The sequence below is a fragment of the Diachasma alloeum genome, unplaced genomic scaffold (assembly GCF_001412515.2).
Source record: "Diachasma alloeum isolate Michigan unplaced genomic scaffold, Dall2.0 Dall_scaffold_00180, whole genome shotgun sequence".
In the NCBI taxonomy this organism is placed as follows: Eukaryota; Metazoa; Arthropoda; class Insecta; order Hymenoptera; family Braconidae; genus Diachasma; species Diachasma alloeum.
This window is the reverse complement of record NW_021680346.1, coordinates 1,548,400-1,571,019: the sequence shown is the minus strand read 5'-3', so window position 1 is coordinate 1,571,019 and position 22,620 is coordinate 1,548,400. Positions and strand designations below refer to the sequence as shown.

The window sequence follows — 22,620 nt, the reverse complement described above, 5'->3', positions numbered from 1 at the left end:
CCCATTCCCCCTTTCAAATAGCGTATTCTAAGGTATTTCGAGGTCTGTTGAAGGACGGAAATTGATTAATATCACAGGCAGGTACTCCTCCCATTGTCCAGATCCCTTATCACTCATTCCGCCCCACGATCTGTCGAATCTGTCTCTCCCCGGCTCGTCATCAGCGCCAGAGAAATCGTAGAGTATTTCCGGGTACAGGAGAATGTCTGAACAACGTTACGGAAGTCGCATACGGAGAGAAATATTCAACAAAAATTAGGTATCGTTTCCGTAATTCCGAAACGAAATGTAGTTGTAGGAAATTTGACGGAACTGTCACGTAATTTTTACCAAAATCACGGAATTTTTCCAGCGCGTTCCGTTTTTTTTACCGAATCCCCCGTGAAAAATTACGATACCGTCACTTGAATTTTCTGAGTCGATTCCGTAATCGGTGAGCGAACTGTGAGTCCCGTAATTTTTACTGGATATTTTTCTCTGTGGATTTATCGTTTCGCTGGGTTTACGGATTAGTGACGTAGGGCTGTCAGACTGCTGCGTCTTCTGTCATTTTTATTGCTCCGAACTGTGTTGTTCCGCTTGGACACATGTCCGATGCGAGGGATCTACCATCGTCTTTGTGTTTCTTCAGGGGGGAGAGGGGCATCTTCATCCGCAAACGTGTCTTCTTCTTCCTTGAGTCACGTATTCTGGAAGAAACGATAATATTATGGTATTGACGGGCGGAAGTGGATTTTTCTCGGAGCGATTCTCTTACTGGTGCTTGCAATCGAGAAAAATCCCCATTGAGAATAGCACGACGATCGCGATTATTACGCCGAGCACTATGATAACGAGAGTTACTACTGCATCTTCCTCTTCTGGTGTCAGCGGGGATGTCGTTGTCCATTCGTGACCTGAAAATTTAATTTCGGTTCGGTTATTCGCTGGAAATTCGTAAACAGGTGGACAATTGCATTTTTTTAAATAAATGAGTGTTGTTGCTGATAAGTTAGAAATTTGCTTCCGAATGGATTATTTCACTATTCTCTTCTTGTATTTTTTCATGTCATATTACTATCATCAATTGAAACGTCATCAAAATTTTGCGTATTATTTCGTTCTGTCAAATAATTCTACATTCAGATCCTCTCAAGACTCGAATTTGTCTTCAGTCCGGGTTTAATCAAGGTTCAATCAAGGTTTAATCAGTGTATAGCCGAGATTTAATCAGGGTTTATTCAGGATTTAGCCAGAGTTTAACCCAGGTTCTGTCAGAAGTTAGTCGGGACCATGAATCAATATGAATAAGTATTCAATATAATAGACTGATACCTGAGTTTAATAGAGGTAGAGATTTTTATATAAAAAGCTCATGACGGTATTGTGTAACTTGATAAGCAATGATGCTGTTCTCACCATTTTTCAACTTGATTAAGAAGCCATTGAAGTATACTTTTCAAGCCCTAATTTAAAAGCTATTACCGATGATTCTTTCAGTAATCATGAAAAAAACGATTTTCTCTTTCAAATCGCATAAACAATGTGTTGTAACTCAACAACGAATTGTGCGACCCCCATCATATTCTGATAGAATCAAGAGGGTATTGTTATCAATTTTTTGAGCCATGACTTATTCCAAATCGATTTTTGGAAAAGTATCAATTTTTTCGAAGCTGTATGAAAATAGTATATTTCAGCACGTGTGGGGCAATTTCGTCTTTAACGTGTGCGGGGTTTACAGCATGAGTCGAAGGCGAGTGATGTAACCACACACGTTAAGGACGAAATTTCCCCACAAGTACTGAACAAAATTTTATGTCACGAAGCCTGAAACCGGCNATGTGTTGTAACTCAACAACGAATTGTGCGACCCCCATCATATTCTGATAGAATCAAGAGGGTATTGTTATCAATTTTTTGAGCCATGACTTATTCCAAATCGATTTTTGGAAAAGTATCAATTTTTTCGAAGCTGTATGAAAATAGTATATTTCAGCACGTGTGGGGCAATTTCGTCTTTAACGTGTGCGGGGTTTACAGCATGAGTCGAAGGCAAGTGATGTAACCACACACGTTAAGGACGAAATTTCCCCACAAGTACTGAACAAAATTTTATGTCACGAAGCCTGAAACCGGCCGAATTAGACACGAGACGCGAAGCGTCGAGTGTATAATCCAGCCGGTTTCAGGCATGAGTGGCATAAATTGAATTTATTGGTGGCAATGAAGAGAGCTTATTAAATTCTATATTCATGAAACAATTCATGAAATTTGTTTCAATCTTTTTAAGAAAATCGACATTCATTTTCTATTTTTTTTGGTTTGATTTTCTTGATAAAAAAAAAGAAAAATAGAATGATGAAAAAAGAGGATTTGAGCTGAGAAAATTCTATAGAAAATATCTCAATAGAATAAGTTGTATAGAAAAATCAAATTCTATTGTCTTTTCCTATAGAATATTTTCTGTTGAAATCCAATAGAATTGTTTAGCGAATTCGCCAAGTTCTTCTATTACATTTTTTCGTGCGTGAATATTCATCTTCAATTGAAAACTCAAGTGAATTGTGAAAATCCCACTACACTTCCACAAAAAACTTAGGAATTCTCCCGAAATCCCCTTAAAACTTGAAAATTCCTAATCATTTTCCCCTAAATTAAACTCAATGCCTCCCTCAAGGCAATTAAAGCCATATTGCCCATGATTTTTTCGAACACTGAAGTACATGGGTTCGCACCCCCTCACTGCATTCATGCACATTGTCATGCCTGTACCTCTCGCCGGAGGAAGCATTTAATTTATTTACTTCATATCAGGTCAATGTCTTTATCTAATAAGAATGCACGTCATATCTTTGGGCCTCGGTCGTAAATCCCCGGTGACATTGACGTCAATGCGCCTATGCCCCGGATCCTTCAGGGAGAATCCTAGGTGTTTCACGCGGCCAACTGCACGTAGGCAATATCAGGGTGTGTGGAACGGAAATTTCGGCTGGGATATCAATTTCCTGGGATCATCGATGCAGAATGAGGTCCAAGTTTTTTCCAATATTTGTGCAATTTTTTTTTGTTAAAATCTTCAATATTTTTAGTTAAACACGAATTGTAGTTGCGTTACAAATATGAAAAAATTTAATAATCTATAGAAAAAATCAATGGAATTCAATTTTTTCAGACAACTTCTTCCATTGAGATATTTTCTATAGAAATTTTTCGGGTCATGTTTCCAATTGTTTTCGTTTGTTGAAAAAAATCAAAAAGTAAAAAATGTTTGGAAGAAATTGCTTCATTTTTTGCTCATATAAATCCCTATGTTAACCCTATAAGAATGGGAATTTAACAAATTTTCACAACTTCATCAGAATAATAATAATAAATAAAAATAATTAAGATCCATGAAATTGTGAAAACTTATAGTGCTTAAATGGCTCTTATAGGAATTTCTAGAATATCATATACAACGAAACTATGGGATTCTATATAGAATGATCCTATATGAATGTTCTATAGAACATCTTTCTCCGATTTTTTGATACGTATGTATCCTACACGGAAGAGGAAAAAAAATCAACATGTAAAAAATGTTTGGAAGAAATTGTTTCATTTGAACATACAAAATTTCCAAACATGAATAATAAGATAATTCAATGAATCATGGGTCTCATGACTTTGAGAATCCGCATTCTGCGGATAATTTCCCATCCTCTGGTGACGATAGATTGTCTAATAAAAAAATCTGATCCAATGCTGAAAATTTTGGTAATACTTTGTTCATGTTTCCCTCGAGATTTGGAAGACGCAGCATGAACATGTGGATATTTTGGCTCTGCTTTCAACAACGAAACATTTGGCTCAAGAGGCTGATCATTCGCGCGGAGACCGTGCCATTTCAGGATGAGAATGTCTCTCATAAAGTGAAACTGAATGGAAAATATTTCGTTCGAAGTTGCAGGGTTGCTGTCACATCGTCATTGTTATTCTATTAAAAATTCATTTCTTGCATTTGAGTATTGAATAGCCGAAACGAGGATCAAATAGGAATCTCGTTGAGTCATGCGTGTTTAGTGCGAATCGTTTCTCCATCAGGGGAATTGAAGGACTCGTTTACTCAATTCGACATTGCAATCCGTTCAGTGAAAATGCCAGGGGCCGAGTAATTCGACGCTTTTTTCTGCTGATCGCAATATATTTGGACGATCGGCTTTCACCGGAGAAACGCAATTCAATCGTTTTACGTCATGCTAATCAAGCAACTGTTCAATGTTTTCTGTACCAGGCACACGTTGAGTTATCTCCGACATTCCATGAGTCAATAGAACTTATATATTGTTGGTAGGGAAAGGATTCGCCGAAGCTCAAGGACGGGGAAATATTCTTCTTTCCGAGCGTAAGAATATTATCTCAATTGTAAATGCGACTACTCCATTACGCTAATATTTTCTGAGAATTAGTTAGAATTAATTTTCCCATTCTGGACCGTAATTTTTCCTCACAATATTTTCTCATCAAATGGAAGGATTTAAATACAAAACACGTCGAATGGAGGAAATGAATTCAATAAGAAATATTATCGTCCGATTGGAAATTTAAACAAATATCAAATTGTTTTTAAAACAAAATTTTGTCGCGTGATGAATTGTTTCCATTATTATTATTCTTTGAATAATTATTTCCAATGAATATAAGTCTTTAACAAATATTGTTGACATAATTTGTGTCAATTGTATTTGTCAAAATGTTGAAATGTTTTTTATTAGAAATGAATGGGAGAATGTTATTGTTACCTTCCACTGCACTTCTCTCCCTCGTCGAATTTACGCGAAAATTCATCTCCATTTTTACTAAAATCGAGATGATCGTGAATATGAGCCCTTCGAACAGCCCCACCGAATCACAAAAATCACTGAATGGAAGTGGGGAACGAGTAGCGTAGCAACCGGTTCAAAATCCTGGAGGAAACTGAACTGTCGAACACGGGGCTTGGCGCATTCAACTGACGTTTCTTTCGGCAGACAACACGCGCTCAGATGCCGCCGACACACTCTCGTAAGTGCGTACAAACCGAGTGCGAGAGAAAAACAGTGGAAGGCTCTTTCTCGTGACGGGCAATACCGGGCGGCGGGCCATTCACTGCTTATGCAGGTGGATATTTCTCGGTAATGATTGCCGGAGATGGAAAACTTGTTGAATTGAAAAATGCCGCGGGAATATAATTATGTTCGTACATAAAAATTGATTGTTCGTTTAAAATGAAAATTACATTTTTTTGAAGATGTGATTTTTTATATTAAAAATCATTATTTAAATATTAAAAAGTATTATTAATATTACTGAGCCTGATAGACCGTGATTTCCATGCGATTATAAATATACATTCGTGGGGGAATAATTTTACCGATCTGGTGACGTAATCTACGATCCCCTAATTTACCAAATACTATTATCCAATTTTTTGTTCTCTTCATTAACTTCCCGGGCAGGGAAGTTATTTTCATATTTTGATGTGTAAACGTCTCAGCCTTCGTTATCGAAATTTTGTGGTAGAGAAATCCCTGGTAAATCTCATGTAACGAAAAACCCAACGGAAGTTGCGCAGTCCACCACTGCGCATGGCGGGAATACGATGCGCACAGTCATGTGTACATGTACTACGGATGCACTCTCGAGTAAAGGTGCTCTCGCTGTCGCTACAATGCCCCAATGTCAATTGAATTATCTCGAAAACTATTGAGAATTCATCGAGACATCCAGTGCGACAAATGCAGGAAATTTCATAACAAATAAAATGGTTTTCGACTCACATCTCCACGAATCGTAGTTCTCAGGATGTGAACGTTTTAACGTCTCGAGAATTGTGAGAAACATGAATAGAAAACTATTTTATTCGTCATAAAAATCCTTCAATTTTTCCTGGACACGAAATGCCTGACGTTTACAATAATTTTATCGCCGATGGCTTTTTATCTTTGGGAATGTGTTCAATGTGCCCACGATAATTATACATTTACTGTTTCCCAGGCCTGCATATACGCCCTCGAAAAACAATCTCCCTCTGCACTTGAAAAAGAGATAAAGTTTATCTCATTTGTATTGTTAGTTCCGGAGCCACTGAATAGTCAATGAATAGAAGCTCATTTCATACAATTTTTCCGTCACAGATTTTTATTCTGTCAGTGAAAATATACAAAATATCAATATTAAAAATAAATCGAGAATATAATACATTAGAAACATAATAGCCTTAGGGAAACGATTGGTATGACTGCAGTAACAACGTTTAATCAACACGAAACACAGCGATCATTTCGTAGTTCGCAGTGAAGTGATGATTACCTCCTCTTGTATTCCCGGAAGGAGAAGTACGCGTCCGCCCCGTGTAAACACCCCACGACGACACTCAGCATCTGGATCAAAAAATAGAATAAATCAGCCCCTCAAAAAATATTCTAGGGTTCGGAGTATTTGTTTCGGTGACTCACATATGCTGCAGTCATCGCCGGATACACGTCGAACCCTGGGGTGATGTAGTACTGGGGCCACAGGAACATTTTCGTCGAGAATCCGAGGTAAGATGCGGAAGTTAGGTATAGAAAGCATGCTAAAGCATTGAACATCATTTCCTGGAAATAAATTTCAATTATTTAGTAAAAAATTGGAGAATGTAACGAAGAGATTTTTTATAGACTCAACGAATGGAATAGCAATGGGCGAAGTGAGGGATTTTTAAGACGAATAAAATAGTTTTTGACTCATGTCTGTCAAAAACTCAATGTCTCAATAGTTTTCGAGATATTTCAATTGACATTGGAGCATTGTAGTGACAGCGAGAGCTCCTTTACTCGAGAGTGTATCCGTAGTACATGTACACATGACTGCGGGCATCGTATTCCCGCCATGGGCAGTGATCGACTGCGCAACTTCCGTTGGATTTTTCGTTACATAAGATTTACCAGGAATTACTCTACCACAAAATTTCGATAACGAGGGCTGAGATGTTTACACATCAAAATATCAAAATATGAAAATGATGCTGGTGTGTAATTATTGAGAAGGTTTTTATGAGGAATGAAATGGCTTTTTACTCATGCATCTACGACTTATGATTTTCGAGATGTTATCATTTGTTTAATTAAGTAGCTTAAGACCTTTAGTTTCTGAGAGAGCGCGTGCACCGTGGGGCGCTCCTATCCACAAACGTCCACATCCTGAGAACTACGATTCGTAGAGATGTGAGTTGAAAACCATTTTATTTGCTATGAAATTCCCTGCATTTGTCACACTGGATGTATCGATGACTTCTCAATAGTTTTCGAGATATTTCAATTGACAGTGGGGCATTGTAGCGTCAGCGAGAGCACCTTTACTCGAGAGTGCATCCGTAGTACATGTACACATGACTGCGCGCATCGTATTCCCGCCATGCGCAGTGGTCGACTGCGCAACTTCCGTTGGGTTTTTCGTTACATGAAATTTACCAGGGATTACTCTACCACAAAATTTCGATAACGAGGGCTGGGACGTTTACACATCAAAATATGAAAATGAAGGGAACAAAAATTTGGATAATGGTCTGTGGTAAACTAGGAGATAGCAGATTACGTCACCAGGTCGATAAGAGTAATTCCCGACTAATTTGTGTTGACGATGGCGAGGATTATAATCGCATGGGAATCGCGGTTTATCAGGCCTAGTGGCATTGATAATAATGTTTAATATTGACAAGAAAATGTGCCAATCTCACTTGAAATATCTCGATAACCATTGATAACCCATCGAGACACGCATTACGATAAACTAAGAAATTTTCATGACGAATTACAATTACTCTGGAACTACCGGAATAATTTTACATGTTTAAAAAAGAATGTGCAACTCCAAAAATCCGCTCCCCTCAATCACCCTTAATTAAATACTCACAAATAATGAAGCGCGAATAAGTCCATACGATTTCTTAGAAACAATGTAGCACGCTAGTAACACAGATGACGTGAGAAAACATGCTGATGACGTCGTCAATGATCCCTCGAAGGCTGAACCAATCGTCGCGCTGTATCGGAGACCGTAATTTATCAAGAGACTCTGAATGATACCGCTAATTACCTGAGCAGTGAAAAAATACGTGTGAGCACCACTCGACACCGGCATTGACCCCGAAAAAAATACAAAACATTTTTTAATTTACGACAGCTCACCGTCTCGGCTATTTTGACAGCTCCGGGAAGAGTCTTAAAGAATTCAATGTGAATGCAAGTGCAACATCGGCAGAAGCAGCACTCGATTCCACCGGCTCCATAAGCCGTCTCCGGAGCCATTCTGATGATTGGCCTTCCACCGGTCTTCATTATTCCCTTTGTCAGCTAAACTTTTCACAAAACTCCGATCTTCTCGACAACTTTCACTGCCTCCAACTCTCTTAATTCTAATTTAGCTCAATTGCCTCATCAATCAATTTTGTGCGGTCGAATTAGGGATTTTTAAAATTCAAATGTGGCAGTTGCAGTTGCTCGAGGAGAAATGCTGGATAGAAATGAAATTTTTAATGTTTGAAGACTGACTTTTGGATGGAGACTGAAACAAGGGGGTTCTCACGGGCATTCAATGAGCACGCGTGTCGTTGCACCCCCTGCATCGTTGTCGAGACAACATCCGTGGAAAAGGAGTCTATTTTAGGCACGCGCCACGATACATGTGATGAGCGTGCGGCCGCATACCGAGGGTAATCATGATAAAAGTGGATCTCACAAAAAATTTATTGGGTTTTCTTTATATTGAGAATGTTGAATTACCATGAATTTCACTGGAACACTGCGAATTCGCTAGAAGATTGTTGAAATTGCTTTAAATAAATAAACTATTTTCTGATAAAAACCAGTAGAATTTCGTCCTTTTTGTATAACTTTTTCTATAGAAATTCATTCACATAAATTATCCATTTTTTTCAATCTATTTGTCTTCTCTTTTCATTGAAAAAATCTGACAAAAAATTTGTCGTTTCCTCTTTGCCGTGAGAATTTAGAAATACGGAGAATTTCATTGGAAAACTTTGCGAACTGACAAATTTCGAAGCTTATCGTCACATTTTTTCTCATTCAATTTCAATAGAATTCGATTTTACTAAACAACTTATTCAACTCAGATTCAACTCACATTTTCCTATTTTTTTGTTTTCAATTAAACGTAAATGTATGGAGAGTCAACAAGATATACGTATTATTGATATACAATAGTTTATTTAATTATTCCAAACATTCAGTATAAATATTTAGAGATATTCTACACACATCGTAAATTATAAATTGTACAAATTGTAAATTTCATACAAATTCATCAGCTTCAATGATCAGCTGCGAATAATGTCAATTTTTCTCAAGAAAAATAAATCAAAATCATTGGTTAAAAAATCTTGTAAATAAATTGTGCAATCTATGTGTGAACTAGATAAAAAATACAACTAAGTTAGAAATGGCGATTTGGATTAAGCGTACATTGTTTTCAACGATCAGACTTCATGAGCTCATGTAAATATCGACGATCTGTGAGTGTATATTTGCTCCAAAAATAAGTGAAAAATTCGCCGATTACATCGGAGATATCTGCAGATAACGAGAATGCATTGGCTTTACGCAACTTTGATTAATCGTGAGGTGGGCTCGCGACTGTGCGTTATAGTCCTTTGTACGATCGAATCCCGAATATCGTACTGAGGAGATATAATACTGTATTGACAAGGCTCATACTCTGCAAAATGAGAGAAATATTATGAGATTAGAAAATGTAACACAAAGAAATTTCAAGAATTAAAAAAAAAACCTAGCGAATTCTATTGGAAATTTCATTGAATTTTTATTAATCTTCTATTGAAAAGTCTATTAGTTTCCTGGCTGATGCTATTGAATAATTTCCCGCAGTTTTCCTGCAGGTATTTATTAAAAAAAACTATTTTTTAGAAAAAATTAGTAGGATTTCATCTTTCTAAGGAATTTTTCGATTGAGACATTTTCTATAGAAATTTCTCCAAATGAATTCTCAATTTTTTTCATTCGATTTTTCTCTTCTCATTAAATAATTAAAAACAAAAAAACTAAGAAAATTTGAGTCGAGGAATTTCGGTAGGAAATATTTCGGCAGACTAAGTTGTATAGAAAAATTGAATCCTATTGGTTTTTTCTATAGAATATTTTCCATTGAACATTTCTATTGGAAAAAATGTACAGATAATCTGCTGAACGTTTCAATAGAATCGGCCAAAAATTAATATAATGTTCAATAGAAATGCAATAGAATTCTATTGGTTTCTTCGGATTTCTTTGCAGAAAATTTTTAATAGAAACTTTTAGAAATAGAAATAGAAATTTTTAATAGAAACAGTAGAATTTCATCTTTCTATAGAAACTTTCTGTAGGAAGTTTTTTCCATTCTCTCTGTCCACTGTTTTCATTTTAAAAATCCAATGAAAAACCCATAAAATTTGAGCCGAGGAATTTCTATAGAAAATATCTCAATGGAATAAGTTGTGTAGAACAATGGAATCCTATTGATTTTTTTCTGTAGAATATTTTGCATTAAAAATTTCTATTGAAAAAAAACGCGCAGATAAGCAGTAGAAATTTTCAATGAAATCAACCGAAAACTAATAGAAGATTCAATAATAATTCAATAGCATTTTTCATTGAATTCGTTAGGTATTTACGAATATTTATGAAATACGAAAAAAATGGAATGTAATGCATCATCTCCGACCTCGCATGAAATCACAGTACAGATCTTGAGTCGATGCATCACCTCCTAGTAACGGATCTATTTGATCTGATGACACTCACTCCGGCCGCTACGTGAAGATTATAGTTTCTCGTAACCCCTCGCCTCTCGTCATTCACCAGCATCATGAAGTTTATGGATGCTGCGAGCAGCAAACCAAATGCAACAGCATGGTACAATACTTCCTAATAATAAAAAATATCACTAAATAAGAGACCACGAGAGTGAAAAAAACAAAAAGGGATAAAAAAAATCTGGAGAATAGCTTGAAAAATTTGTTCTTTCTCTGAAGACGATGAATAATCTAAAAAATGTTCAAAAATATGAGGCGGATCACACGTGTGGGCGCCCTCCCTCTGCCGCAAGGGCTTCAAACATGGCGGCACATCCACCTCGCATTTTTAAACGGTTCTTAAAGTTATTCAGCCTCTTAAAATCACCCTCAACTCGGTTCATCGGGTTTCTACGTAATGAACAAATTTTTAAGCCATCTTTCAGATTTTTTCATCCCCTTTTGACTGACAATTCATGGCGCAAAGTTCGAGTTCATGGCGCAAAACTCTCGAGGGTTTAAAAAAAATTGAATGAAGGAGGGGTCACCAGGGTCAAACTTGGTGGTGAAAAAATCTACTCACATAAAGAGTTTTGGAGATCATCGCTTCAGAAGATATCGAAAACAAAGAGCTCAAGACCAGAATAAAAGTTCCGATCATGAAAGTTGTGATCATCAGAAAGAAAAACAAACTGCCGGGTGATACAGCAACGCTGTAGTCGAATAAATAGCCCATGATTCCCACGCAGATGATCCCCAGTATCTGAAATAAAAATTTAATTCACCACCGAAACGCCACATTTTTAAAATGCATTTCAGTAGCGAAGCGGTGAAACGGTTCAAGTCGATTTTGACTATTGTCCACTTTTAAAAGGATATCTCGAAATCTAGGGGAGATAGCAAAATTTTTGTCACGACCTTTTTTGTAGCCCTTAATCTGCTCTACAAAAAAGGTTTCCGCGGAAATTTCGTTATCTCGTTTAGATCCTGAGATATTCCTCGAAAACTCGGCTAAGGGCTAAAACGACTTAACCCTCTAACCTGATGGCGTTTATTTGCTTTCTTGACGCTGGAGTGGGGAGGGCCCAAACGCATGCTGCGCAGGGACAGTGGGGAGAAGCTTGGTCAGGTAAGAGGGTTAAACCGTTTCACAGCTTCGCTACTGACTCCATGCAAAGCAAAAATGCAATTAAATTACTAACAAACTCCAGAACTTTAAGAATTCCCCGATAGGTCTTCATGAATCCCGTGTTGATGAGAATGCTGGAGGTGCTCGTGGTGACCGTTGCGGTCCTCACAGTCACTGTGTGCGACATTATGACGTAATTGTTCTTCGCTCCCTGAAAATTGAAATTGAAATAAATTGGAAAGAATTTATTTACTTTCGTTCATCTAATCTCCAATCCTCTTCAGTTCCATTCCGAATGAAGAAAGCGGGACAAGGCCGTGTTTTCGTGGGCCGACCCACATATTAAATGACGCGCACATATACTACTGTATTATAGTATGAAAATAGCGTTGACACCATGCATTAACGCATATCATTAAAAAAAAAACAAATTAGTTGATGGAAATCTCATTTTTATGAGTTTCATCTATATTCCTCTATTAAAATAGTGTGGGCACATATTAATATATAAATATATTATCAATCTTATATATTAATATTTTAAAAACAGTATAATAATTATTATTCCTCTGTAAATGATTATTTCTCTCTGTTAAGAAGAATTTATGCAATTAATTTTTAATTTTCATGTTTTTTGCCACAAAATTTCTCATTCTTTTTTTTCATTATTAATATATCGTGTAATATTTTGAATATATATTGATATATAATGCGTTCACTTTCTTGATTTTACCAATTAAAAAAAAATTGAATAGTTTGAGAAAAATTTCATGTTTATAAGAAAATTTAATTTCTATTTTTAATTTTTGAATTAAAAAAATACTGTGTTAGAAAAACCTTTTCATTATTATTATTATTATCATTATTATTATTATTATTATTATTATTATTATTATTATTCTGGGAATAATTTGTTTTTTCAAACACAATCTATTTTCACGTCTTTTCCTTAAATTTCCATTCTTAAACAAAATGGAAAAAATAACAATTTATTTTAAAAAATTAATGAAACAAAAATAATATATTTACTTCCTTAATGTTTAATATATAATCATTAAAAAATTGAATATAAAAGCGATGTGTGCAACTCACAACAACATATCTATTTATAAATTACGATTTCGTAATATGAGAAAGGGAAAAAAAGCCTGACATACATTCAATGAATGAAATAAAATTGGAAATAGTGTGGAATTGATGGGTGACACTTGTCAGCAGATGTTACCGTATTTAAAGGGACTGGGCGAAATGGGTGCGTTGAAACGTACCTTATCACCTAGATATAGATTGTTGTCCGTCGGCTGACCGCAATCGACTGGAGGTGCGTGTTTACCTTATGACTCGCGTCGCCATTCCGCGGGTGTACGTCATCGGTGATATCACACACCGCGACTTGCGACCAACACATTGAGAGAAGTCTGGGGTACACGCAATACTCCCTCCTCTCCCTGGACTGCTCAAGGTCGGGAAATTTCAGATACGCAGAAGTTGGGGACTGATGTTTTTGGAATCAACAGCCCAAATTGTTTTGGAAAAATTGTTTTCACCATTTTTTTTTGCGAGCATTTAAGATTCTCGCGTTGCATACATTCAGGAGGGTGTTTTCACGAGTGGAAATTTTTTTCCAGAATGGAAATTTCACTTTGCGGCCGGGGGGAAAATCAATAGGACGGGGCGGGATTAGTCTTTTTAAATGTGGAACACGCACGAAACAATTTCTTAGAAAAACCTAGCGAATTCGCGAGACAATTCTTTTGGACTTCTAGTGAATTTTATATTAATTTTTGGCTGATATTATTCAAATGTTCAATTCAAAATATTCTATAAAAAAAATCAATAGAATTCAATTTTTCTATTGAAATATTTTCTATAGAATTTCCTCGGCTCAAGTTTGCTGTTTTATTGCTTGATCTTCTTGATAAACAGAACAGAAAAATGATACGCAGAAGTTGGGGACTGATGTTTTTGGAATGAAAAGCCCAAATTGTTTTGGAAAAATTGTTTTCGCCATTTTTTTTCGGGCATTTAAGATTTTCGCGTTGCATACATTAAGGAGGGTGTTTTCACGAGTGGAAATTTTTTTCAAGAATGAAAATTTCACTTTCGTGCGGCCGGGGGACAATCAATAGGACGGGGCGGGATTAGTCTTTTTAAATGTGAGAACACGCACGAAAAAATTTCTTAGAAAAACCTAGCGAATTCGCGAGACAATTTTTTTGGACTTCTAGTGAATTTTATATTAATTTTTGACCGATTTTATGCAAATGTTCAATTGAAAATATTCTATAGAAAAAATCAATAGAATTCAATTTTTCTATTGAAATATTTTCTATAGAATTTCCTCGACTCAAATTTTCCAAGTTTTTTGTTTCATTTTCTTGATGAACCGAAAAGAAAAATAGAATAAAAAAAAATTGGAAAATTTGCGCTGAGGAAATTCTATAGAAAATATCTCAATAGAATAATTGCGTCGAAAAATCAAATAGTATTGACTTATTCTATCGAATATCTTCCGTTAAAATTTATGTATTCATATTTTTATTCGTAATTAGCCTTGCGCTGTTGGTTAGAGATGAAGTAAAATAAAAATGAAAATGAAAATTGAATTTTTTCATGCGTGAAGATGTTGAATTTTGGGAAAATAAAAACGTTTCATTTGAATCTGTTCTCCAATATCAAGCGAGATATTAACTTTCCACGTCCCGAGAAACAGGGAAATATCAATATTTAAGTATCAAAATAGCGTCACCGCTAAAATTAGACGTTGAATGCGATAAAATTGAAATAATAACGTTTATTTCGCACTTCGGCATGTTCTCAATGCATGTTGGCAATTCTTGGAGATGTCGTGAGCCTGTTATCAGTGTTATCAACATTCAAATATTTCCAAATATTTCCCGATTTCATAGTGACCATCCAGAGAAGACAAAGTGCGCACATTTTCGGAATGCAGTTCCCAAGGGCTTCAAAACTTCTAAATTCTAAGGATTTTCATTTATTTAATATTCACTCAATATTAAAACTTTTTTCTCCATGTGGTGTGCAAAAAATATTCAACATTAAACTTTATTGATCCATGGCCTGATACAAGTAACTGAAATTTCAAAAAATCTCAGATTACAAAACAAAATGAAGAAAATTAAACGAAGAACTGCCGAATCTGTGACATCGCCCAAAGGGAAAAATGTTCTCTCATCAATTTCACATATTTTTTTCATGAAGAGAATCAATAAGGCCATCTGTTTCTCCATTTGGGCGCGATTACTAGCTATTACTCCACCATACACAGTATTTTAGGCGTCTGAGCTTCCTCTTTACAAATAGAAATTCTCCACAATTAGATAAATGCAGTTGTCGATGTTCTTTCGTGTAAATATATTTCTCTTTTAGATTAAATTCAGAAGTACTTCAGGAATGAAGTATTCTCCACTTCGCTGTGACAACTTGACAGTTATTTGATTCTACATTCGATATACATGGGTAGTTATATTAATTATAATTTGTACCAATGTTAAGTAGCATAAGTAGGCATTCAAAATTCGTTATGTTTCCTGCAGTCGGGATTTCAATCGGAAGCGAGGGGAATTTTTAGAAAATTTTAGAAAAGAATGATTGAGAATTTGAGAAAATCTTGAGCAATTTTCATGACAATTTCACGAGATTTTTTAAGACTGAATTTAAAAAATTTAGAATTAAAAAAACTTTTCCATTAAGATAACAATTATTTTAAAAAAATACTTGTATCAATAATAATAAAGTTGAAAACATTTCATGATTTCGTGGATTTTAGGGGTTCTAAAAACGTCAAAAAATACCGTAGAATCCACAGAAATCCATAAGAGTTTCATGTCAATTTGAAAAAAAATCTAACGTTTTTAGAGAATCTAAAAATTGTGATGATAAAATTGAAAAAATAAAACATCTCTAAATATTTTTACGAAATCCAAATCAAATTCCAGGACATTTCCCTGATTTCATGAATAATTATCCTTTCGCTGAGAAGTATTGATTTTTTTCAGTTTTTTAATTTATTTAGGGGATAATCACTCCGAAAATTTTTAAAAACATGAAAAAAATTTATGAAATTCTTAGAAATTCATAGAAATTTCGATAGATCTCAAGCTATTGAGTTCAGATTTGAAGAAAAATATCAAAGTATTTGAAAAAACTCGAGCAATTTTGATGACAATTTTGAATATATCTAGAAATATTATCAGATGTATTGTGGAATTCACAGAAATCAACATAAATTTTCCAAAGTTGTTGCATTGAGATTCCAAGATTTTGGAAAAATATGGGAGATATTAAAAAAATTTACCATTTTGATGATGCAATAATTTTCAACAAATTCTTATACAAATAATCAAACTCAATACATTCAATGATTTCACAGAGTTTAATGATTCCAAAAGCTTCAAAAAAACATCGTAAAATCCATAGAAATCCACAAGAATTCCTTTTTAATTAAAAAAAAATTCTCAAATAATTTAAAAATCATAATTATAAAATTAAAAAAAGTTAAATTAAAAATCATGATTATAAAATTTAAAAAAAAACAAAAACATCTCTAAATATTTTGATGAACTCCAAATAAAATTCCAGAAAATCCCCAGAATTCACAAATAATTCCCCCTCGCTCAGAAGTATTAACATTTATCTCCACTTTCTCAATTTATCCATCAAGACTTCCAGTTCATAATGCAACTCTCGATATGGGCAGGAATTTCACAGTATATATTAGTACGAAATACATAGTGTATAATAGAATTTTATATACATGAGAAAATATACGTATCTACTATGATCAAGTGGTGCAAATTTGCATGATTCTGCGGAAGATGGCGATAAAATTTTCAATGATCTTGTGACATGAATTACCGAAGCATAGAGCAAGAGTTTTTCATTTTATATATTCTTTCACGTTATGAAAATACATGAGGCACATTTGTACTCCATTTCACCGAAGGATTCACGGTTTCTTAACATATTTCAAGACCTGATAATCACTTTTTCATCGGGGAAAATTGGATAGAAGAACCATTTGCGTGAAATTTTGAGGTGAATACAGATTTTTTAAATAATAATGGAAAAAAAACCAGAATTGTCGAATAATTTTACATTAATAGATCTAGTTTAAATGTATATAAATATGTATAAGGAGTTACGAGTCGTGAAAAATAAATTTTTTTTTGGCCAATATGGCCTGCTCGAAGACGGCAGGTTAAATCCTGTGTGATTGGGTGCTGACGCAACTCTCAGGTACTCCCAGCATCCTCACTGCGAACCAGTCTTGAATTCGTAGTAGAGGAAATACGTACCGGCGGCATATGCTAATGTATTAAAAATTCCAAACACCTGGAAATCATAAACATTAAATTGTTATTTTGACATTTAATTGTCTTTAATTGTTCCCTAATGAAGGGATGGAATTGAATCTTTTTTTCAAATGGAGGCATTGTTGAGCCCTATCGATCGCCATTAATTAAAGTTTAATTCATCGATTAGTTTTTTAAATTTTCGAGTTTTTTTCGAAAATCGGTTGTCCCACGATAACTAAAAAAATTTTCTGGATTGAATGATGGCTTCAAAAATTCATTTGGATGTCCTTTTGACCGAGTTCGAAGATGAAGGCGATAGCAATAATCGTTATTTTGATTAATTTGAAATTTTGCAAAAGTTGTATTTTTTGAAAATCAGAATTCCGGGGATATCTTTGAATATCATGCTTCAAATGAATTCAATCATAGCTCAAAATGTTTCTTTTAATGCCATTAAGTCGAAGTTAAAAGATGATTACGATAGCTCTATTGGTTGATTTGATTTTTATGATGATTGTTGAAAATTTCGAATTTTTCATGAATTTCCCTGAAAGTGAGCTTTCTGATTGTTTCTTCAAATGTGGTGTTTCAAATTCATTCAAGTATGTACAAACAAAATTTTTCTATCAACATTTTATCGAAGGGCTGAGGGGAGAGATAGAATCGTAAAAAAGACAATCAGTTGTATAGAAGAAAGGGATAATAAGAATAATGACGATAAAGGAACTCATAAGTATTTTTTTATGATAATTCGCGATAGTACTTACACCAGCTGCAATATTCGCTGATCTAGCGTACCACCAAGTGGATGGGCCCCAGACGGCAAGCTGAACGATGAATGCGATTGTGTACAGAATCACGATGATCCCAGTATTATATAATTCCTGAAAATATTGAATGATTGTATTCTATTTTTTATTACTTCATTTTCTTTACAGACAATATTATACACAGAATAGAATATGACACGAAAAAATGTCATAAAAAAATTTAACGCATCTAGGGAATTCGATCAGTTTGTGACCGATTTTCATAGAAAATGTCCAATAAAAATTTAATTCACGATTGATTGAATAAAGATGTACTACCGTTAGCAGCCAGTTGATGGGTAGTTTCAGAGCTTCACGAATGCCCAGCAGATAAATGAAGCACCAAAGGAGAGTAGCAATGAAAGATGTTATTGCTACAAATAAAAACCAGCTTGCTGCGCCATTCCAAGACGGTGAGGCGCACGCCATGCAAATAATTCCTAGGACCTGGAACCAGAAACAATAAAATTTATACTAATTTCTCAACTTCAACAACAGAATGATTCACAAATCAAGGAAGTATACATCCCGTCTACAGGCGATAAAAGATTTTAAAAATTTTGTGAAAGGAAGTCGACAAAATCCATTTCGAAATTCTAGTTAGTCTTGACTATCTGGACAATAAACATGTCCATCTTGCCTCAAATGTGCCAATTATTGGTTCTTCGGGGAGCCCTTCCTTCGCTGGCTCTCCCTCATCACGACATTCCAATCAAACATCGGAATCGTCGGATTCTCCTTGAGAATTTCTATCGCTTCCCCCCTCACCCGTGCATAGTCATCCTCATCTTTCGAAGCACTCATCACGTCCATGAAGTCATCACAAGTCTTGCCATTTTCTCCCTCGTGGGCGTCGTCACAAGCATCCGGAAATTCTACAGCCAACGCTTGCGTGAAATAACTGTCTCTATGGGCGACTTTTTCCTCAGCCTTAATCATCCTAATCAGCTTCTCTTCCTGTTGTTGAACCACCGGAGATCTCGCTTGATCAAGTTTACAAGGGTCAAAACCCTTCTTCTGCAGCAAAACAGTCTTCATTCGTTCGATATTCTCCAGCCTCAGAATAGTATCCTTGGACTTTGGGATTTTCAGGGCTCGACGTTCGGCCTTGAGTCTGATCATCTCCTCCTGATCCTTCAGGAACTTCTCCCTGGCCTCCTCATGACGTCTTCTCGCCTCCTCAGCTGCTCTGGCTTCCCTCCTCGTCACAGCCACCTCATTATTCCCGAGATAATCGTCCTGCCAGCTGTAAAACTCCCGATTCCTCTCCACCTCCCGATCCACAAACTTCCTCAGCCATTCAATCCTCTCAGATCCACTCGACTTGTCTTCACACACTTGCTTGAATATTCTGAAAGCACCGCTGTAATCGCAAACACCGATGAGTCTCGAATCAAAAGACCCCGTGTGCAGTCCCGTTATCAACTTTCCAGAAATAGTCTGTACGTGGACCGGTTCACGAGTCTTCCGGCATATGTCCCATGTTTCAAGGTCACCGTCTTTTCTAGCCACACAGAAGATTCCGGGCTTGTCGCACCAACAGCAGCTGGTGTACAAGCAATTACGTTTCCTCCAGAGAAGGGGTCTTCTGAGGAAGTCGTCCTTCCAGAGGGCAAAGACACTTCCGCCGATTGTCAGCAGGACATCGGTTACGTGATGAGACCGAACGATTTTAACGAGAGGTCCGTCATGAATTAAAGCAGATCGACCAGCGAAGTCAACATTCTCGTGAGAGATCTCGTCGAACTCCTGTCCCTTCCAACTGCACAGCAGGAGTTCCCCCTGAGTCGAGCTGACCCACAACCTCCTCGAAGATTCGTTGAGATCCGGATCGATCACATCCATCTGAATGCTATCGTAAGCCTCAGCTGCCGCAGGACAAAGATCCAAAACCGTAAGACTAGCCGTCTCCTTAGGCGGAACGATGTGCAGCCGATAGTGCGGACGGAAGATGTTGTCCAATCTCTCCAAGCCTTCGGTCAACGACATCTTAGCAGCCACGATATTCAGGAGATTCTTGGCAGTCGTCACCATGTTCGGCTGCCAGAGAAGATCCCAGAAGGCGACTGTCCCGTCCTCAGAAGCCGTCATGAATTGCATGCTCATGTTATCCGGAATCTTACTCAGCTTTCCGTTGGGCTCTAGCCTGCAGGAAGTCGGCAGCCAGTGAATAGCCCTGATTGGGAGGAGGTGGGAGTCCCCAGGATCTGACGAGGCGCAAGATTCCAATCGACTGCAGCCTTCCGTCAACCCTTCATCGATGATTTCGAAAGTCTTACACAACTCCCACATTACGATTTGTCCGCCGGTTGTTCCGCCAACGAGGACAGAGCCCCTGGAAGGGCAGAAGGATATCACCTTGATATTCTTACAGTCCCCCAGGAACAACTTCGGCTTCAAAGGTTCTGCGATCGACCACAAGACGGCAACTACACTAATTTGGCCGGCCAAACTGCCCAAAAGATCGTTGGGATCACACCTGTCGGCTTTGACGTAAGATATAGCTACGTAATCTGGACGACTCGGGTGCCAAGCGACGTCGGAGATGACCCTGCCCCTGGTGGCCCTGAAATCCACCAGAGAACAGCTCTCATGCAGATCATAATCAATCACTCTTGATGCTTCCGGACTGCCGTCGCATTTGGCAAGGCTCTCGATGTCGTCGGAGTGCATGTTTATTTCCGAGTTATATCTGATGCAGTCTGTGATACCGGGGAGGCTCGCTTCGAAGAAGAGGTTCAATGACTCCGCCTGCTTCTCTAGGGTCTCGTTGACACTCGGTTGAAGTGTCGTCTTCTCGTTGGTCGAAGTGATTGGCTCCGAGTGACCTGTTGGACTACTTTCTTCTGTAGGCTTCTCAGGCTCTGGCTTCTCGCTTTCTCTGGACGGTGATTTGTCGTCGTATTGAGTCCATCTGGTCTTCGGGTAGCCCAGGTAGGTTTGCACGCTTGTCGCGGTCCGCGGAAGGTTCGTCTGGAGGGATTTCGTCACCAGCTTCATCCGGACGTTTGAGAATTTAGAGGTGGGCGGCAGGAGGATGTCCAGGTAGCCGTCTCTGGTGGCTTCGCTAGGTCTGTCCGACAAGTTTGGCGGGTCCTTTGGGGCTGACGACTTACGGCTGATCTCAATCTCGAAGAGAGATCTTGTGCTTTTGAAGAAGGTGTCGTCGTGGTCCAGGCGATCGTCGGGGATGCTTGGACCTCTCAGAGGTGCCTTCCTCATCATCCTGGTGACCCGCTCGTGGATGCTTCTCGTTATCTGACGGTTTCGGCTCACCATCTCGTCGCGGACGTCTTCCGTCAGGCAGAGGACGTAGTGCGTCGAGCGAAGCTCGCTGGACGCGTAACCAATCAGATGCATTTCCGGTTTGTAGGCTTCGATCTGGGCCTTGTAGGGCTCCAGGGCGGAGTTTGCTTCGCCGGAGATTCTCGACAGAATTTCCCGGGGCACGTACGCCCATGGGTATTCCAGGAATACGTCCGCGTTGCTGGTGCAGTTTAATTCTAGTTGATTCGCGTGGGGCAACTCGATCGCGACGAGGTTCGCGATATTTTTGGACGGGGGCGACCAACTGGACGGCCAGTCCGGACTGTTCGTCGGCATTTTTTTGATCGAGAGTGAAGCTCAGTTTGAATAGATGGGTGAGAGCGAAGGCGAATAGGGGGTGGGCTCTTTGTTTAGGGCGGATATCGATTAAACGTATCCCTTGGAGTCGAGGATCAGTTTTATTGTCTAGATGATTATCTAGATTTTTTTAATTTATTTTATTTATTTGATTCATTTTATTCATTTTTTGTTGTCTAGATGATTATCTAGATTGAATAAAAATTCATCTGAATGTTCCCTATTTTTATTTCTAACATTAAAATTCAAAATTTTATACAAAACGAATAGATAATTAATTCTTCAATTTTTTTTTCAATTTTTGATAAATATTTCAAAGTCTAAGGGAGATATTGAAAAAAATTGTGAAGACTTTTCCGTGTAGTTCCCAGAGAAATAGTTGATTAAATGAAATAAATTTCATTTTTTATTCGCATTTGTATTCAAATCGATTGAATGATTCCTTAAGCAGGAAGAAATGTTTCTTTAATAATAACAAAAAAAAACATTAGCTAAAAATAAAGTCAATTCATTCATTTTGTTGAATAGATCATTTATTTAACTTTAGTAGAACTTTTATTTCAAATAAATGAATTATTCGATTAATGTAGAACATTTTAATCAAAATAAATGAGTTAATTAATTTCTAACAAATTTATTATTGAAATTACTACAAAAATTCCGAAAATGGAGTTTCATTTGATGTAAATGATTCGCTGTAGATGAAATTCTGATGTTTTCTACAAAAAAAATTATCATGATTTGTTCGCAATCTTATTTAGATTTACAGATATTTCAAAACAATTTATTGAATTTTCCTTTTTTATCGCTTACTCAACTTTTCCATCGGTCTGACAATATTATAACCGGGCGCGATGTGGAAAGCATAATCAGTGAACCCGACAATATTTTTCACTTTCACTTGTGATAGAATGACTCTAGCGTTGTATAAACTGTCTTACGACTGCAAAA

The 22,620-nt window shown here is 36.9% G+C and overlaps 4 protein-coding genes across 4 annotated transcripts; all 4 read right to left on the bottom strand.

Moving 5' to 3' along the window:
• Positions 1-405: 405 nt before the first annotated feature.
• On the bottom strand, positions 406-4,967 carry LOC107044394. Its single transcript, XM_015266259.1, has 3 exons — positions 4,764-4,967; positions 758-896; positions 406-689 (listed from the first exon to the last, which is right to left on the bottom strand). The coding sequence occupies exons 1-3, from the start codon at positions 4,813-4,815 to the stop codon at positions 527-529; spliced, it is 354 nt and encodes a 117-aa protein (XP_015121745.1). The 5' UTR covers positions 4,816-4,967; the 3' UTR covers positions 406-526.
• Positions 4,968-6,161: 1,194 nt separating this feature from the next.
• LOC107044377 (protein singles bar) lies at positions 6,162-8,553 on the bottom strand. Its single transcript, XM_015266239.2, has 4 exons — positions 8,172-8,553; positions 7,897-8,079; positions 6,459-6,599; positions 6,162-6,383 (listed from the first exon to the last, which is right to left on the bottom strand). The coding sequence occupies exons 1-4, from the start codon at positions 8,319-8,321 to the stop codon at positions 6,309-6,311; spliced, it is 549 nt and encodes a 182-aa protein (XP_015121725.1). The 5' UTR covers positions 8,322-8,553; the 3' UTR covers positions 6,162-6,308.
• Positions 8,554-9,187: 634 nt separating this feature from the next.
• Positions 9,188-13,306, bottom strand: LOC107044268. The gene is made up of 5 exons (XM_015266071.1): positions 13,187-13,306; positions 11,992-12,129; positions 11,373-11,552; positions 10,800-10,922; positions 9,188-9,717 (listed from the first exon to the last, which is right to left on the bottom strand). Exons 2-5 carry the CDS (start codon positions 12,103-12,105, stop codon positions 9,643-9,645), a joined length of 492 nt encoding a protein of 163 aa, XP_015121557.1. The 5' UTR covers positions 12,106-12,129; positions 13,187-13,306; the 3' UTR covers positions 9,188-9,642.
• A 5,202-nt stretch (positions 13,307-18,508) lies between these two features.
• On the bottom strand, positions 18,509-21,648 carry LOC107043745 (WD repeat-containing protein 63). The gene has a single exon (XM_015265358.1). The coding sequence runs from the start codon at positions 21,646-21,648 to the stop codon at positions 18,700-18,702; it is 2,949 nt and encodes a 982-aa protein (XP_015120844.1). The 3' UTR covers positions 18,509-18,699.
• Between the last annotated feature and the right edge of the window lie 972 nt (positions 21,649-22,620).